Source organism: Terrapene carolina, unplaced genomic scaffold (genome assembly GCF_002925995.2).
Source record: "Terrapene carolina triunguis isolate 2854851 unplaced genomic scaffold, T_m_triunguis-2.0 Scaffold66, whole genome shotgun sequence".
Taxonomy (NCBI): Eukaryota; Metazoa; Chordata; order Testudines; family Emydidae; genus Terrapene; species Terrapene triunguis.
The window spans coordinates 43,872,451-43,892,348 of NW_020664417.1; the positions used below are offsets into that span (position 1 = coordinate 43,872,451).

Consider the following 19,898-nt stretch of genomic DNA (forward strand, 5'->3'; position numbering starts at 1 on the left):
AGCCATTGTTGACATTTTCAAGAGAAAGTACCTTTTAGCAGCATTGGTCCCAGATGACGACAGTCTTTACTTTTAAAGCCACCATTAATTCTGCACTTTGTTTTGAAAACAGACTCCTTGTTTCACATGCTTCATCAATGCAGATGGGGCACTAACTTTTTAATCGTTGTGCTACTGTCAGATGTCACAGAAGACTTTAGCGTCCAATATCATGCCAATACCACCTTGAAGACAAGTCCATTATTCTAGCATGATGGTGCCCATGCTGTGGACTTACAGAGTTACTGTTGAAGTGACTATCGTTTATGAATTAGAAATATGCTCCCTGTGACTTTTGAATGTCAATGTTTGGAACAGCCTGTCATTACAAGAAGATGGGGAGCACCTTCTCCCTAGCTGCCTCCCACTGTTTCCCTACACAAGTGCCAAAAGCACTTACCAGCTGCCATTCCTTCCCTGCCAACACTGTAATGGAGCAGAGAAACTCCAGTTGCTTCGTTAATCACCAGGCTGTGGGAACTTCAGGGAGAGCAGGATAGGAGCTGTACATTAGGGGAGCTTCAAGCAGAGGAAGCTTCATTGCAACCGGGGGTGGGGTGCGGTGGGTGCAGCTCCTGGATTCTCAGCTATAGCCCAGGTTACAACAGCTTGGGGTCTGTTCCAATTTACACTAGCTGACAGAGCACACTCCAGCCACTCTTCTCCATCCCCCATCCTCCCTACTCCAGAGTTTAGGAAGGGAGCTCACAGGTGGTTTCTGCTCACTTTGCACCACAATGGGAACAGAGTAGGGCTTAGAATCTGCATCCCCTATTTTGATTAGGGCCTCTTGTCATTTGAGATTTGTCTGACCTTTTGGCTAAAGAGGCTGACAAACGTTCCAACATCTAGAAAAAGTTAAGTAGAGCCTGAAGTTTTCCCTTCTGACCAGTAGTAGAGATAATGGCTAAAAGCCAAGCATATTTGAGTATGAAATTTCAGTGTTAATGAGCTTAAAGGTTTCAAGACTAAGTGTTTTTAATCCTAATTAGGAATGACAGTAGTTAAAGAACCCATATAAATCAACATTTCAATTTGTCAAAAGATTAACGGTTTTAAACCTGAAATAATTCTGTGTGTGTCAGTTTTACCATGGTCTTTACCTCAAGGTATAAGAAACTAAGCATTGAACATTTCCTTGTGACTGTCCCCACCCTGAATTAAAGGCTTAGGCTATGTCTACACTGCACAGCTTACAGAAGCTCAGTTGTGCCAATAAACCTTGCCACTGCAAGGCATGCAGCATAGCTGCTCTTTGTAGGCGAGCGAGAGCTCTCCTGCCAAAAAATAAAACCACCCCAACAAGGAGCAGTAGTTTTGTCAGCAGGAGAGCCAACAAAAACACTGTCAACATCGGTGCTTATTGTTAAAAGTGCAGCGTAGACAGCCTTAGTCTCTTCACTGTTTTGCGTTTTAAAAATTAGAGATTTTAGGCTGTTTAGGTCAAGGGTTTTTTGTTTTAATAAAGACTTAATGCATTGGGAAAATGCACTTAACATTTCCATGGCATATCATTTGTGACCATGTTATATCTTTTTCTTAAGATGTGATTTCATGGACAGGCAACTATGCCACATTTGCAAGACTGGATTGGATCAGGGCACTGCTGCCAGATGTAGTACTAAACTTCTAGTGGCACTCTATTACTTATTCATGGTAAGACCCAGGAGACTATGTTGATTGTATTGTATACTCTTCAGGGTTAAGTCTCAATAGATACATTCTAATACTCATCTTATGTGCAGTGAGGACTGAATATTTTCCCATTAACTGGGCAAATGCAGGTCAGACTTTAGCTACCTTCCCAGGTATTGTGCACTTCAAGTTGTGGGCCACTTTTTTGATTATTATTAAATAAAGCACTCAGTACCCAGCAGCTCCCACTGGGGACAAATGGGAGCGAATCATCACTTGGAGGAGGAAAAAAAATTAACAGAAAGGCAATCTAGGAGCTACTGCTCTAGGATAGTTAGAATAAGCTGCTTTTATGAAAGCCTGAGTGTTACAAGCCACTCTTTAAATAAAATTACTTTTAAAGCACTGGAATTGCACTAGCCCTTAAGCAAAAGGACTGGCTTTAGTATCCCAGGTTATTCTTTGGGTTTTGGTCAAGTCTAGTTCAAACCTTCTCAGAATTATACCAGTTTTACCCCCTCACCTCCAAACACACATGCAAGTAGCTGTTCCTTGGTAATGACCTCCACTGTTTTGTTATCTGTACACCTTCACCAAAAGGAAAATGCTTTTTCCCAGCAGTCTAACTGCAGCAAAGATTTTGGTTCAGTGAAATTCAGGAGTGTACCTCAGTTAGTGAGGAACAAGGGGATCAAACATATCACTTGGGAGTTAGATATCAGTGAGTCTTGTGTTCACCAATTTCCCAATCGAAGCCTGGTTAAATTTAAAATTCTATAGCTTTACATGGAAAGATGTGCCACTTCTCTCAAATTCCACATCTGAAAACTGTCCATTTTACTGACTAGATGGTCTATTCAATTGAAGTGTCACAAGTGAGCCTATGAGCCCTGACATTTTTTGGTTGAAGGATGCAAACTGCAAGCCTATCCCCCAGTTCTGTACTTTGAAGTTATACTGCCTCAATCAAAGCTCATTATGGCAGCCTGAAGCAGAAGAATGGTTATATACCTTTTGAATATTTTATGGGCTTCCAGACGGTACTCCTAGAAGGCCAGTGTTCCACTTCATGCCATTGCCATTGTTTTGTGGGGCCAGTATAAGTGGTATAAAATCCAGCAAGACAGCTTCATGTTAAGTTTCCAAATCACTAAGCCAAGTTCAGTTGTGCTAAGCTCCAGAAAAAGAGTTTTTAGAAAAACTGGCACTCCCTCCCATTCCCTCTGTAGTAGGTAATTTGTTTTTATTCACCATTGCCTTAGATTCAGAACTACTAAACAGATGAATCTACAAACACCTGCTCCTCTCTCCCCATATTAGCATTCCTCAGAATGAGGCTGTACTAGATTTTCTTGACCTCAGGAGACATGTACGATAGCTGTACCTTGTCCATTTACTAGCAGAGGCCGTAAGCCTTAATTTAAGATTCCAACTAGAAGATGGCACAGTGTTGGTGTTTGAGTACCAAATTGTCAGGGACACCCAGTCCATGACTATGTGCACTGAACAAGATCAGTACAAGTAGTTATTCTGTGTATAAACCCACCATTTGAGTTTTAGTGCAGCTAGTACTTTATGAAATAGGACTAAGATAAAGGAGTAGCAGAATTGTTCAGACATCTACTCTAGATGTAAATATTAATGGTAAGATTTAGGTTTTAGTGTTACCCTTGAACCAATTTCACTAATTTTTGTATCCACCTTGGAAAATATTTTGTAGACTCATTTAAGCATTGTGAAACACTACTAGCGAATTGTTTACTTTCTAAAAAGGGCGTCCTGTGTAAATAGAAGTCAAACCTTTTCCCTTCACTCTTGGTCAAAGATCAAGATTTTGTAACCAGCCATCTGAACAGGATGAATTACTCTGCTGACTCCAACTCTCCAGGGCACTTTACTGTTTCCACCCAGTATCTCCTCTATACCCATAGTTTTACAGTGAAGTAGGGGAAGACTTCAGTGCTTACCTCCAATTCTCTCAGGCTGAGAATTTCAACCCCACACTTCTTCCCACGTTCTACGAGATCACTATCAAAGGATTCCATGATAACAATGGTGTTGAGGACTGGAGTTTCTCCCCTTTCCACATTATCCAGCAGAAGCTTGGCCTTGTCAGATTTGTCACAGAAAACCAGTCCTACATCAGCTAATTAGGAGAAGAGTGCTATTAGTAAAAGTTTGACTTATCTAATTATTAGACCTGATCCAGACAGGTTTGTATCAGAGGGTTATTTTGAATAAAGGCAACAATCATTTTTACCAGTCAAGCCTGTCATCTGATGTTTAGCTGCTGAACTACTGAAAGAATCATACCTTTGTTCACAATATAACTGATTGCATCAGCTCCCAGCGTATCATAAAGTGGCACCACCACCATGGAGTAGGTGTAACATCCCTGTTCAATGAGAACCCACTGTGAAGAAAGAAAAGCACAAGTCAATATGAGTTTACTAGTCCAAACAGCAGAGTGCGAAGGAACCTGATGTTAGCATTCAAATAAGGAAATCTTCAGTGTTTGGAAATTTGCCCAACAAGAGTTGCTTGTTCTTTTAACGGTCATTTGTTTACCCAGGAGTGCATAGTATAGGTGGTTAGTTTTCAGAGATACTAACAAGCAAGCTGGCCTACCAGTAGTTCTCAGTTATATGGGAGCAGATGCTAGTTCTGGACAAACCCCTCTCCCACAAACACACACACACACACACACACACACACACACACACACAAATTAGTCTTGCCCTTTTGAGGGGGGGGGGGGGAGAACCCACCAAGTCCTTTTCTACTAGCTAGCTTCTCCTACATGCACCCATTCTATTCTTGTCTCCCTCCAGTTTCTTCCTTTTGATTCTACCTGTTCATGGGAGTGTGCTTTATAAGTGGGAGCACAGGGATTTCTACTCATTCAGTGCTTTTATTAGATTAACTTCAATCCCTGGCACAGCAACCCTCTGTATGAGCCAACACTGAAGTGCTTCAAGTGTCAGTGCTTGTCATTCAGTGCAAGTTGGTGCAGTCTGATAGTGGCTAGGTATGCAGGAGCCTTGAATATGTTTGGTAAACTGATGCAAGCCAGTCTATAGATGGTGGTACACTTCAGACAAAACTAATAATCCAAATGCCATATGGTCACCTTTCCCTCTTGAAAAGAAGGGGTCTACTACTTTGGAGATTGAGATCACACACATCACTTCCATAAGTAAAAGTCCAAATGGGCAGAAAAATCTCTAGTTAGTAAGGAGCCATTCTGTAATATATGCTGAGCTAGATATATGCCCTCTGCTTGGTGAGGAGCTCTCCACAGGTACTCAGACAGACAACTGCAAGTTGAAATGGGAATAGTTCACTGGATAATTTGTTACATATCTCAGCAAGCACAATAGCTATTACAACCTTATGCCAAGAATTTAGGCAGGTTAGATCCTAAAGCATCCTTGTACAAGGCAGTCATGCATTCAGAGGATGTCTAAAAAACAGGACAGTGAAAGTTGTTCACTAAAGAGAACCAGTTATATGCAATACCCATGTAGCTATGCCAAATTCTAGGATTTGTGACTACCATGAGATGAAAGTCTCCCTGGCTTTTCTGTGTGCCTAGAAACAGACAATTCAAGTCTTCCTTCCTGGTACTTTGAGTTTTGTCACAAATTCTATAATATTGTAGGACTGAGTATTTTTCAACATCTGTAATGTTCACCAATTCCAGTTAGTGGTGAAAGCAGCAGACATTTTAAAAATTTATCTGAAACTGGATCCATAATCCTAAAGGGCTCTCTAAGCTTTTACTAGAGCAAAAATATTAGAGAAAAAACCTCAGTGTTTTCAGAGGAAGTTAGCCAGTTACTTCATTGCCTGAACAAGTGGTACTATGTTTGTGTAACATTAAATTGGTTAATCCCCTAACATTTTGTTCGGTATTAAATATGCTACCAAGGTTGCTAAATCTCAAGCCTCTGTTATGTTTGTTAACCTGGTCTAGGAAAGCTTTAAGTTTCCTATACTAATGGTACACCTCTACCCAGATATAATGTGACCCGATATAACACGAATTCTGATATACCGCAGTAAAGCAGTGCTCCGGGGGGCAGGGCCGCGCACTCCTGCGGATCAAAGCAAGTTCAATAGAACGCGGTTTCACCTATAACGCAGTACGATTTTTTTGGCTCCAGAGGACAGCGTTATATCGAGGCAGAGGTGTACTATATATTTCCAGGCTGAATCAGCCACCAACCATGACGATTTTTTTTTTTTTTTTTTTTTTTTTGGGAAGGAGTGCATGTTATAAGTAAGCTGTATCATCTTTCCATGCTCATGTTCCAAAAGTGTGCTTTTTGTAAAGTTCAGTATAACGACTCTTGACAGTTGACCCCAAGTTGCTCACACAGTAGAGACAGTGTTCAGGCCTGCCTGCTAGATTGGCTTGTAAGACTATAAAGCCATCTTGATAACAGCACCTGGATATTTTTGGACTGGAGTATTACAACCCCTTTTATACTCACTGTTTAAACTTTTCTGAAAGTAGCCTCCATTTTAGTTGCTATGTTACCAGGTTTCTGTTGCAATAACACCTTGAAATCCACTGTACCAAATACTCCTGCACTAGCAGAATTCAAGCACCTTTGTGTTACAGACAGATAATGGTGGAGAAAGTTTCCCCATCACACCCTAAGGTTACAGATGGATCTTCAATTATAACCTTGAGTCCTGACACCAGTTCTTTTCTCTGAACATGAGGAGGATATTTTGTCTATATGTCCATACAAGCTAAAGTGTTATATTTCAAAAGATTTCAACTTGGTAAGCTTTAAATTTCTATCAAGAGATAATTTATACTCTGAAAACTGTCTGACTATAAAGTTGCAAAATAGGGATATTACAGTAGTTTGTTGACTTAGAAACAGATGTTTTTATGCTTGCAGAGAAGCAGCAGAGATGAAATCTATAATAAAAAACTCATTCACTGGGAATACACTCAATTTGAGCAAGGGTTTTTCCCTCTAGTTATTTATTAGAGATTTTATATTGCGTATTCCCATAAACTGGTAATGTTTTGAGGACATTTGACTCAAAGGCCATGCCAGCTCCCTAAAAATTGGATGGGGGAGGTTTCAGGGAACTGTGTGATTTGGAAGATACCAATATTTAAAATTGCTGGCTTAAGTGAACCTTTTCCATCTCACTGATGACCTAATTTAACAAACAAAACCACACACCCCCCTTTCAGGGGGCAAGTTACATGGTTCCAAGGTAGGCCTTGCATCTGACTTGTCCAATGACGACATCAGGAGGTACTAAAAGGCAGAGAAGTGTAATTTATATGCCATAAAAAGAGAGGGGTAAGGCTCAGAAGCCTTTGGCTGGTACAGCCATCTTCATTTACTGCTCCGGTACCCCAGCTAGCTAAAGCAGGAGTGGGCAAACTTTTTGGCCTGAGGACTACATCTAGGTGGGGAAATGGAATGCAGGGCCATCAATGTAGGGCTCGGGCGCAGAGGGAGTGCGGGGGGGTGGGAGGGGGTGCAGTGTGCAGGAAGGGGCTCAGGGCAAGGGGTTGGGGTGCGGGAGGGGGCTCAGTGCGGCAAGGAGGTCAGGGCAGGGTGTTGGGGTGCAGGAGGGGTTCATGGGTGCTGGCTCTGGCCTGACACCGATTACCTGGAGCAGCTCTGGGGTGGCAGCAGCGCGCAGTGGGGCTAAGACAGGCTCCTTGCCTGCCCAGGCCCTGCGCCTCTCCCGGAACTGGCTGGCACCACGTCCCTGCCGCCCCAGGGGGCAGGCAGGTGCAGTGGATCAGAGGCTCCGCGTGCTGCCCTCCCCTGTGGGTACCTCCCCCGAAGCTCCCATTGGCTGCAGTTCCCCATTCCCGGCCAATGGGAACTGCGAGGGGCAGTGTCTGCAGGTGAGAGCAGTGGACAGAGCCCTTGCCCCCAGGGGCTGCAGGGACATAGTGCTGGCTGATTCCGGGAGTGGCACGGGGCCCGCAGCACCACAGGGGTGGCAATCCTGCAGGCTGGATCCAGCCCACAGGCCATAGTTTGCCCACCCCTGAGCTAAAGGCTAGCTTGGGTACATCTATACTGCAAACAGTACAGCTGTAGCTCAAGTAGACATACACTGACTAATCCCCTTGAGTAGAAGTAGTCATGCTGCAAGGGTACCCCAGTTTTTGACCATTCTTCACCTATACCCAAAGAAGGTCTGCTAGTGAGAAGCACTATACCAAGAGACCACCATTCTGGCTCCTTCTCTGACATTCCATCTCCTATTCTAGGAGAATCCAGGAGACTAGAGCCAATGAGTTTGTGGAAACCTATCATTTTAAACATCTTATGCTTTTTCCTATTAATCTTGTTTTATTAGGTGGGAGATGTCCTAGACTCTTTTTTCCTTAGTCTTAGGGGGTGAAATTGTGGCTGTGTGGACATCCATAAAGTCTACAGGAAAGCACCGGGGGGGGGGGGGGGGGGGGGGGGGGAGAAGAGGAGAGAAGAGAAAAAAAAAGCATTCCCCAAGTTTTAAACAGCCTTAAATATTGTCTCAAAGACACTAGAAGTGTTCCATGTTTAGAAGTCTTGAAACCTTCATACCATATCCGCCAGTTGAACATATTATCCTTTGGAAAAGGATTGTGGGCTCACTTCCAGCTCACTTGAAGGTAAGGTCCAAGACACTGCATTTAATAGAATAGAGCAGATTCTACACAGAAGTGGCAGGCATTTGGTAAGGTTGCAATCCATGGTATTGCAGCATGGACAGACACTTGGGTGTGTCACAACATTTAGTGTTTGCCTATGAGTGGTTAGCATCTCTGGGGAATTGCTAAAATCAGTTTCAAGACACTAGCAAGCACAAGTACAGCTTATAGTTTTATATACACCATACTAGACAGATTTCTAAGCATTTTAAATATTAATCCACAGTCAAAATGAGATACCCAGTTTTAGAGGGCAACAAACTAGCAAACTTTGTTGACATGAGGGATAAGTCTCCTCTCTGAAGTCCAGAGTGTTTAGTGGAAAAGGGGGAGGTGAGTTAGGTCCCTTGGGATTCCCTACATCTTTTGTAATTACCCCTTCCTTCTAGATGTGGCTCTGGTAAGAGTCTGTGCCAATGGGCCTGTCACAAGGAAGAACTACTACACACTAGATGCCAAGCTTGGTTTCCTAGTTATAGCTGCCACATGTATAATTGTAGGCCTACATGATAGTACCTCTCTACCCCCAAATGCATCTCTTACTAGGAGACTGGTACACTGTCCAATAATTTCAGAACTTACTCATAGACTCATAGACTTTAAGGTCAGAAGGGACCATTATGGTCATCTAGTCTGACCTCCCGCATGATGCAGGCCACAAAAGCTGACCCACCCAATTTCCCTTATCTCAGCTGTTGAAGTCTCCAGATCATGATTTAAAGACTTCAAGTCGCAGAGAATCCTCCAGCTTGCGACCCCTGCCCTATGCTGCGGAGGAAGGCAAAAAACCTCCAGGGCCTCTGCCAATCTACCCTGGAGGAAAATTCCTTCCCGACCCCAAATATGGCGATCAGTAGAACCCCGAGCATACAGGCAAGATTCTCCAGCCGGACCCACATTTTACCAGCGATGGCACGTTATTGCCTAATTGACTAAAATCACGTTATCCCATCAAACCATTCCCTCCATAAACTTATCTAGCCTAATCTTGAAGCCAGAGAGGTCTTTCGCCCCCACTGTTTCCCTCGGAAGGCTGTTCCAGAATTTCACCCCTCTGACGGTTAGAAACCTTAGTCTAATTTCAAGCCTAAAACTTCCCCACGGCCAGTTTATATCCATTTGTTCTCGTGTCCACATTAGTACTGAGCTGAAATAATTCCTCTCCCTCCCTGGTATTTATCCCTTTGATATATTTAAAGAGAGCAATCATATCCCCACTCAGCCTTCTTTTGGTTAGGCTAAACAAACCGAGCTCCTCAAGTCTCCTTTCATAGGAAAGGTTTTCCATTCCTCGGATCAACCTAGTGGCCCTTCTCTGTACCCGTTCCAGTTTGAGTTCATCCTTTTTAAACATGGGAGACCAGAACTGCACGCAGTACTCCAAATGAGGTCTCACCAGCGCCTTGTATAACGGAAGCAGCACCTCCTTGTCTCTACTAGAAATACCTCGCCTAATGCATCCCAAGATCCCATTAGCTTTTTTCACAGCCACGTCACATTGCCGGCTCATAGTCATCCTGCGATCAACCAGGACTCCGAGGTCCTTCTCCTCCTCCGTCACTTCCAACCGATGTGTCCCCAGCTTATAACTAAAATTTTTGTTAGTCATCCCTAAATGCATCACCTTACACTTCTCACTATTAAATCTCATCCTATTATTATTACTCCAATTTACAAGGTTATCCAAGTCTCCCTGCAGAATATCCCGATCCTTCTCCGAATTGGCAATGCCTCCCAACTTTGTGTCATCCGCAAACTTTATAAGCCCACTCCTACATTCGGTTCCGAGGTCAGTAATAAATAGATTAAATAAAATCGGACCCAAAACCGAACCTTGAGGAACCCCACTGGTGACCTCTCTCCAACCTGACAGTTCACCTTTCAGTACTACCCGCTGCAGTCTCCCCTTTAACCAGTTCTTTATCCACTTCTGGATTTTTATATCGATGCCCATCTTTTCCAATTTAACTAGTAATTCCTCATGCGGTACCGTATCAAACGCTTTACTAAAATGGAGGTATATTAGATCCACCGCAGTTCCTTTATCTAGAAGGTCTGTTACTTTCTCAAAGAAGGAGATCAGGTTGGTTTGGCACGATCTGCCTTTCGTAAACCCATGTTGTAATCTGTCCCAATTGCCATTCACCTCAAGGTCCTTAACTACTTTCTCCTTCAAAATTTTTTCCAAGACCTTGCATACTACAGATGTTAAACTAACAGGCCTGTAGTTACCCGGGTCACTTTTTTTCCCCTTCTTGAAAATAGGAACCACATTAGCTATTTTCCAGTCCAACGGTACCACCCCCGAGTTTACAGATTCATTAAAAATTATCGATAAGGGGCTCGCAATTTCTTGCGCCAGTTCCTTCAATATTCTAGGATGAAGATCATCCGGTCCGCCTGATTTAGTCCCGTTTAGCTGGCGAAGTTTGGCTTCCACCTCTAATACTGTAATGTCAATCCCCCCTCCTTTATTCCCCTCTGTCCTGCTCCCTCTATTCCTAAGCCCTTCATTAGCCTTATTAAAGACCGATGCAAAATATTCATTTAGATATTGTGCCATGCCTAAATTATCCTTAATCTCCACTCCATCTACATTCTTCAGCGGTCCCACTTCCTCTTTCTTTGTTTTCTTCCTATTTATATGGCTATAAAACCTCTTACTATTGGATTTAATTCCCCTCGCAAGGTCCAACTCTACACGGCTTTTGGCCTTTCTCACTGCATCCCTACATGCTCTGACCTCAATAAGGTAGGTTTCCTTGCCGATCCCTCCCCTCTTCCATTCTTTGTACGCTTTCTGTTTTTTCTTAATCGCCTGTTTGAGACGCCCGCTCATCCAGCTAGGTCTAAATCTCCTGCCTAATAACCGTTTTCCCTTTCTTGGGATACAGGCCTCGGACAGCTCGTGCAACTTCAACTTGAAACAATCCCAGGCGTCATCTGCCTTTAGATCCCTAAGTGTGTTAGCCCAATCCACTTCCCTAAGTAGTTGCCTTAATTTATTAAAGTTGGCCTTTTTGAAATCATAAACCTTAGTCACAGTTTTATTTCTGTTAATCCTTCCATTTAGTTTAAACCGAATTAGCTCATGGTCACTCGAGCCAAGGTTGTCCCCTACAACCATTTCCTCAACGAGGTCCTCACCACTCACCAGCACCAAATCTAAAATTGCATCCCCCCTCGTCGGTTCAGTTACTACTTGATGAAGGAATTCATCTGCTAGCACGTCTAGGAACATCTGAGCCCTATTATTGTTACTAGCATTTGTTCCCCAATCTATATCTGGGAAGTTAGAGTCCCCCATAATTACACAGTTCTTATTAGTTTTTACTTCCCTAAAAACATTAAAATAGTTCTCTGTCCGCATCCAGGCTAGATCCCGGCGGTCTATAGCACACCCCAAGCACTATCTCGGGGGAGGCTTTAGTAGTTCTTTTACCCAGTGTAATTAGTGCCCAGACAGACTCCGTCTTATCCATTCCATCACTTATTATTTCTTTACATTTTACCTCATCATTGACATACAATGCCACTCCCCCACCTTTACCTTTTTTCCGGTCATTCCTAAACAGCACATACCCTTCCATACCTGTACTCCAGTCATGACTACCGTTCCACCAAGTTTCGGTTATTCCTAGGATATCTGGTTTCATTTCTTGGACCAGGAGCTCCAATTCCTCCATTTTGTTACCTAGGCTTCTCGCATTGGTGTATAAACATCTTACTGTATGCTGTCTATCCTTTCTCCCATTTGTTATGCAATTTGGTACGGACCCCATACTGTCCATCCGCCCCCTCCTCCTTATGTCCAATCCCCTACCCCTATCTATATCTGTGCTTATCTCTTCACTCTCCTTTTCAGCGTTGGAATCTGGCGTGGAGATTAACTGGAGCTCTCCCAACCGTCTCCCCCAAATTCCTAGTTTAAAGCCCTTTTGATGAGATGAGCCAGCCTCCCTCCCAGAAGTCTATTTCCTTCCCTACTCAGGTGAAGTCCATCCCGTGAGAACAGCTGTCTGTCCCCGAAAGCCTCCCAGTGGCCATACATCCCAAAGCCCTCCTTATAGCACCACTTCCTTAGCCAGCTATTTATCCTCACAATTCTGTCAGCCCTTTGAATGGGTCAGTTTATTTTAAGTTTATCTGAAGGATATGCTAGGGACAAAGTTAGTTACCTCTGGTCTGTTTTGTGCAAAGATTCCTATGTACTGGTCTGGAGCTGGCTTGTAGCCTCTGTGAAGTAGTGCTGAACCCACATACTCTGCTCTCTCTGACACCTGAAACAGAAAGTCAACTAAGGTTAACAGCAAACTCCTCAGTACACCACATCTCAATCTGTTGATCTTACACTGGGTATTGGGATTTAAAGTGCAGGAAGGAGAGAGTCTAGTGGGCCTTTTTATTTTTGGACATTTCCATGACTTAAATGAGACGCATTACAATAGCCATCAGTCAGTCAATCTACTCCAGTTGGACTGTAGAGCATAGCATAGTGGTTAACAGTTAATCACTTCAAGACACTATTCTTGAGGGCTCTCAGGTTGATATGACTGAAGCCCATGTGACATCCTCAGGGCCATAACAGGTAGTATATATTGTGTGGGCCACATCCACACAACACAGAGCTGCATATGTGGCCTACAATGGTAAATTGGTTGAAAACCACTGAGCTAGATGGACTGGTAAAGAGGCTGTCTAAGCAGCATCTGGAAGATGCTTCCTTTTGAATGGGTCAGAGCTATGAAATAGAGCTCTCAGGAACAGTCTTGAAGTGATTAACTTAAGATGGGATCTGAAAGGTTGTGGAGTTGTTTGAGACATCCCCCTCCCCCCAAACAAACAAAAAACCCACAGTATCTGGGACTGTTCATACTCAGATTTATAGTCCTAAAATGCACACTCCTGTGAAATACTTTTCACTCCATTTCCCTTTTTATATTAGCTCGTCCCTAGAGTGCAGGGCCTTCTTAGAATGGCATTGCTAGAAATCATCTCCTTGCAATATTTTTTGCGGGGTCAGGGCAGCATGAATTTGAGATACTACTTGAAACAGCTGCAGAGTTACAAGATTTCATACATCATTGGTATTAGACTAATAGTCATACTAGGGAGGAAAACCCAACTTGTTTTAAGATAGAGAACTAGAGTGGCTGCTTACCTCTTTATAAGAGATCCATTCATATGGCTGATCTGGTTTTCTAACACCCAAACAGGGACCATTATCTTGGAGGGAGGGGGGAAAAAATAAATAAATAAAAAATAAATCATGTGGTAGTTATTCCAATTTTGTTCAGGCTATAACTCTGTTCTCTCCCTTTCAATTATTTGATACCTTAGCTGTTCAGTTCAGCTAGTCTCCTGTCAGGATTAGGTTTTAAGAGACTACTGTCCACTGGGAACTAGACCACAGGCCACCTATAGAAGCCAAACCCACATTTGTTCCTGTTTGATCAGCGTACACTGAACAGAGTGCACCCTAGGTTGGACTTTTCTTGCACTGCCCTGCTTCACATCAGATCTCCAGTTCGTTTTGCTTTCCAGAGTTCTGAAACATTATCTTTGCCCTCCTCCTATGCTAGAGCATTATTTGTCTAGCAAACAGGATAACATCTTATCCTGCAGCCTCAACTGTCTCAAACCCTACAAGTTAGTTCTTGACAGTGAAGAGACTATTTTTTTTTTTATAAAAACTTACTTGACACCTCCAAACCTCTTTGGAAGATTTCATAGGCTGTTCTCACATCATCATAGTAATTTGTCAATAGCTCATCACTATTAAGCAGGCATGATCTTCGGGCATGCTCACCACCCTAAAAAAAAAGTATACATGTTTATAGCTAGGGAAGCTAATGACATATTAAAGACAGGAATGACAACATGAAGATACTGGTGGCTAGTTTGAGACCAAAAATGTTTCAAAAGGAATGAGCAAGTTATGAAATCTAGAAAGATCTTCTCATGTGTCCCAACATTAAAAGTAACAGCAAGGGCAAGATTGAGGTAGCATAGGTGCATGAAGGGGCAGAATTTGGCCATGGCACATTTGTTCTTTAAGAACCTAATATTTAACACACACACCCACCCACCCACACACCCCCACCCACCAAAACCATACACTAAGTGAAGTAGAAAAGCTAGTTCTTCTAGCCTTCTCCCCTCTGGACACACACTTGAAGAAAGAGTCAATGAACTTCAAGTTCGAGATCTTGTTTGCTTTTGTAAGCAAGCTTGCATCCACCTATTTTATAACACTGTTTAACAGGTCAACTCTAGAGAGAAGTTTTATTTTAAGAGATCCTCAGTAGTACTTCAATGAAGTCAGTATTAGGTCACAAGAGCCAACTAACCAGAGCAGGAAGTAAGCTTTGAGCACGAGGCACAAGTTATTTAACCCTATTCCAGCATCTGTAAGTTTTTGGTTTTTACACTCCTTTTTAAGGCACTCAGAACCAGTTTTCTGGTCTAGTTTTTATAGGCCACTAAAAGAACATACCTTGGAATTTAGGAAGCCTCCTTTTTTCAAGCATGCTAGCATTTGCTGAGAGTAGAAGCTAGCAATTAACTTGAGTTCAAGTTCATAGCTTATTCTCTAGATTCATTCTACTGCTCAAAAAAGAATCCTAGAGTATTTTTATTGATTGAGAATGCCTATTTAAGAAATTAAAGTTTTACATATGAGAATTATGCATGTTGCTCTCACCATCAGTGTGGCTCATCTCTATCTGAAAGCCTTCAACTACCAAGTTTTTAGCAAAGATAGTCTAGTTCAGTGGCTTTAAAACTGCAGGTTGCGACCCAGTACTGGGTTGCGGAATGTAAGGCACTGGGTCGCAGCAGCTCTGGTCAGCACCGCTGACTGGGCCATTAAAAGTCCAGTCAGCGGTGCTGCCCGGCTAATGCAGGCTAGTCCCTACCTGTTCTGACACTGCACTGCACCCCAGAAGTGTCCAGCAGCAGGTCTGGCTCCTAGGCAGTAGGCCACGGGGCTCCATGCACTGCCCCCAACCTGAGCACTGACTCCGCACTCCCATTTGCCAGTTCCCAGCCAATGGGAGCTGGGAGAGGGTGGTGCCTGTGGGAGAGCCACACAGAGCCACTTGCATGCCTCCGCCTAGGAGCCAGACCTGCTGCTGGCTGCTTCCAGAGCCCCAACCCCACACCAATCCCCTGCCCCAACCCTGATCCCCCAACCCCAGAGCCCCTCCTGTACCCCAAACCCCTCATCCCCAGCCCCACCCCAGAGCTGGCACCCCAGCCCAGAGCCCTGACCCCCTCCTAAACCCCAATCCCTTCCCCAGGGTGAGCCCCCCCCACTGCACTCCAAACCCCTCACTCCTGCAGCCCAACCCTCTGCCCCAGTCTTGAGGCCCCCACACCCCCCTGCCCCAGCTCCATTGAGTCGCAGGCATCAGTTTTCTTCAACTGGGTCACCAGAAAAAAAGTTTGAAAACCACTTGTCTAGTTAGCTAAACACAGGATTTCATGTAAGCTCTTCTTAAACAGTAGCAGTGTTCAGAGCTGACACCTAGGCTTTATTGCCTAGCCAAATTTTGGACTAGTTGAATCAGTGCCTGTGTGGTATACATTGCATTTGGACTACTACACATGGAATTGTTCGCATGTTAGTCTAGGCTCTTCCTCAAGGTCTATGGTATTCTCAATCTAGCACTGGGAGACAGTCAATTACTTAATTATGTACACTTTGGCAGTTCAAGGAAGTACAATATATTAGACATACTAACAGTTCGTCAGGGAGAATTTTAATGGCAGAACAAATTACACTGGTTTAAGTCAAAAACTATGTTTAAGGCACTGTTTCAGTGGCACTCCTTCACTGTTAGACTGAGAACAAGTATTTGAAGAATAAAGTCTCTTCAAGTATTCCTATAGTACCTAGGTTCAGAAGCATACTGGCATACACTTAAGCCCTTTACTTACTCCACAACAAGTACACATCACTAAGATATGCTTGTACAGAGGAAAGGAAAACAAGGCTGCTCACTGTACTGTATTCCATTTCAAATGGAGCACTGTGTACTGGAGACTCTTATTCAGGTTCACTGAAAACTTTAAAGCTTTTTCTTTTCGGCTATTGCACAGTTTCTAGGTTTAGGAATTGAATAGCTTATGCAATAGGCTTCAGACACAGAAAATGGGACTCATGAATTTGTGCACGCTCCTATTCCAAACACAAGAGCCAAGTTTGTTTCATGGGACCCACTGGAAAGTCCTGTGTTACCTAATCAGACTGCTACAAGTTATTCGTGGAACGTGACCTGAACTAAGATGAACTGGAAGCTAAGCTAGAGTTCTAAAGGTTATATTCCTGAAGTCCATTTAGGCCCAGATCTTTAACTGGGTAGACAAGATTTAAGATGAAATAGTTTGCAGCACGCTGGGGTGTGAATCTACACCACTCTAGCCAGCAGCGGACTGCCTCTGTGTACCCTGCTGACAGTTCATTGGGAGTAGCTCAAACTTTGATCTACTCCAGGCAGTCCATGGCTAAAGTTTGAGCTACTCCCAATGAACTGTTAAGGAATGTCAGCAGGGTACACATAGGCAGTCCACAGCTGGCTAATGTGGTGTAGATTCACACCCCAGCTTGCTGCAAGCTAGCTGGATGTAGACAAACCCTCAGATTAAGTGTAGCAATTTCTTACTATAGTGCAAATACAAGATGGGGAAATAAAATCCTGCAGAATGGCCAACTGCACTCTCACAGTGTTTGAGAAGTACTCACTATAATGACATGCAGCAAAAGTTTTAAGGCCTGAAAATGTTGTGAAGTCAAAGCATTGGCTTCTATTCTGTTTAAAAACACAGGCATTTAGAGTACTGACTCACAGGTGAAGTAATACTACATGGCCCCTAGACATGCGTGCCCTTACTGAGTACCTACAGGATCCACTCATACTTTGAGCTCATCCATAGATCAAGATTTGTCATTTGACACAGCAAGAGAAATGCTCCCACTTAAAAAAAACAAAAAACAAAAAACAAAAAAACAAACAAAAAAAACCACACACACACACACACACACACACACACACACCAACCACTGGTTTGTTTCCTGTTGATTAGGGGTTGTATTTAAGATTAGCATTGCCACCATGAAACAAGATTGTATCTACACCAAGAAATGCTTGAGTTTGCATCCTCAAGACGCAAGGAACTGTTCACCTTAGTTTGCCAAAGAGGGAAGCACACTGGCAGGTGATTCTCAGCAGCAGTAGTGATTTCAACTGCCCAGAATGTACTTGTTAAGTAAATTTCAAACTAGGTGTACAACTTTATGACAATCCATAGGTAGGCATGTTAACAGCTCAGTTTGAGCACACAACTCCCTTCGAGACCCTTAAAGTTAGACATCTGCATTTAAAATGTTTGCCCTGAAGTGCTTCAAAGCTGGACACCCTTCATCGGATTTCTGCCCCCCCCCAACTGATCTAGAAAAATAGGACTGCCTGCAGATCAGAAATCCCTCTAGTGTTATAGTTTATTGGCAATGAGCTATCGTGTCTTTTCACGGATAAAGAAAAACAACCCCCCAGCCTCCAAAAGATCATCTTGGCTGCAGCTACATCCTGGAAAAACCATTAGAGCAAGTGGCAATCCTTGCAATGCACCTGGCAACCATGAAGAGGTCTTCCAGTTGTTGTATGGCCCACACTATGCATGCAACATGTGAGAGCTCAACAGGCTATATTTCTGGAAGAGTTATGGAATCAGACATCCTTGGAGACACTAGAGGTCACTAGCATCCCTAATGTTTGTTTATCGGGATTTATAAAAAAAGTGCTAGAGAAAGTACCTGTCCATATGTTCCAAATGAGGCCCTTCATATAACTTACATACATTCTAAGTGCAGCAATTTGAGAATTTACCACCAACAGTTTGAGGCCTGGAGAGAAAGAGCCACTAAATAGCATAATGTGCATTGTCATTTTGAAGAGATTCCTGTCCTCAGTTTTTGTGCATTCAGATTTTAATGTGGAGTTCTACACATAGTTACTTGGGCAAGGCACATGGCTATCAAACTGACAGCTATGACTGTTCAGATATCCTTCAATGTGGGTAAAAGGTCAGTCTAGGTTTGACTAGGCAGTTTCAAGTGTGCCTGCAGATACATGCACAGTTAGGGATGTGGTTATCACTGGATAATGCTCCTGAAAAAGTTACAGTCAGGAGAGTGCAGTATCACACTAGCTACATGCCTTTGGAATTTTACAAAATGCTTTACATAGGGTTACCATTTGTCCAGATTCCCCCGGACATGTCTGGCTTTTTGAGCTAAAAATAGCGTCCGGGGGGAATTTGTAAATGTCCGGACTTCCCCCCCCCCCTCCCCCCATGCAGAGCACGCGCGGCTAACAGGGCAGCCGGCCGGATGGTGCCACTTACATGGGGCTCCGACAGTCAGAGAGAACCCCTCCTCTGCTTCCCCTGCAGCTGAGATCACTCCCTCCCTCCCTGCATTCGCAGATCGCCTCCGGCAGTCTGGAGCTCCTCCCCCGCTCCTCCTCCCCTGCTGCCCAGCCTGCCGGGACGAGCGGCACAGTAAGGGGGCCAGGGGGTCGGAGAAGGGGCAGGGAGGTTCTGGAGGGAGCAGTCAAAAGACGGGGGGGTCAGGAGTTCAGGGGGGGCTTTCTGGGGGGGTGGATAAGGTTTTCGGCAGTCAGGGTACAGGTAGGGGGGTAGGGTCCTAGGGGGGCAGTTAGGGGAAAAGGAACAGGGAGGCTTAGGTAGGGGGTGGGGTTCTGGAGGGCAGTTAGGAACAGGGGTCCCAGGAGGGGTAGTCAGGGGACAAGGAGCGGGCGGGGGTGTTTGGGAGTTCTGGGGGGGCTGTCAGGGGGCAGGGGTGGGGAGAGGGATCGGAGCAGTCAGGGGACATGGAGCAGAGGGGTTTAGATGGGTCGGGAGTTCTGGGGGGCTGTCAGGTGGTGGGGAGTGGTTGGATGGGGCGTGGGAGTCCTGGGGGGGCAGTCAGGGGCAGGGGTCCCAGGAGGGGGCAGTCAGGGGACAAGGAGTGGGGGGGACGGTTGGGGGTTCTGACCAGGGCGGGAAGTGGGAGGGAGTGGAAGGGGCAGGATGGGGCGGGGCTAGGGTGGGGCTTCTCCCATCCTCTTTTTTGCTTGCTGAAATATTGTAACCCTACTTTACATTCAGCTATACATAAAATGTGACTTAAATGTAATAAAATTTCAGTATTGCAAATAGGATCAGAGTGATATGGACAAGCTTTTACAGTAATGCCTATATGATTGCTGGGGCCTAGCTGAAAAGGAGTAATAGTAATTATATCTTTCTAAAGAAAAACCGGACATCAGAGGGTCAGCATCCTTCCTTAAAAAGGCAGAGCAGAATGTGAGTAGTTGGCTCTAGCCAGGGCCGGCTCCAGGCACCAGGCACCCAAGCTGGTGCTTGGGGCGGCACCTGGAGGGGGGCGGCGCGGCGCTCCGGCCGCCGGGGAGAGCGGGGCCACAGCCGGGCTCGCCGCCCTCCCCCCGGCGCTCTGGCCGCCCTCCCCCCC

The 19,898-nt window shown here is 44.4% G+C and overlaps 1 protein-coding gene across 2 annotated transcripts in view; it reads right to left on the reverse strand.

The window, feature by feature from the left end:
- ACSL1 (acyl-CoA synthetase long chain family member 1) overlaps positions 1–19,898 on the reverse strand; it is a 61,427-nt gene that overhangs the window by 22,762 nt on the left and 18,767 nt on the right. For both annotated transcript variants that reach the window (XM_024194282.2, XM_024194276.2), the window contains exons 3-7: positions 14,061–14,175; positions 13,524–13,588; positions 12,541–12,642; positions 3,988–4,087; positions 3,642–3,820 (exon numbers count right to left, since the gene is read on the reverse strand). In XM_024194282.2, coding sequence (XP_024050050.1) covers positions 3,642–3,820; positions 3,988–4,087; positions 12,541–12,642; positions 13,524–13,588; positions 14,061–14,175 — 561 coding nt within the window. The remainder of the gene's footprint in view (positions 1–3,641; positions 3,821–3,987; positions 4,088–12,540; positions 12,643–13,523; positions 13,589–14,060; positions 14,176–19,898) is intronic.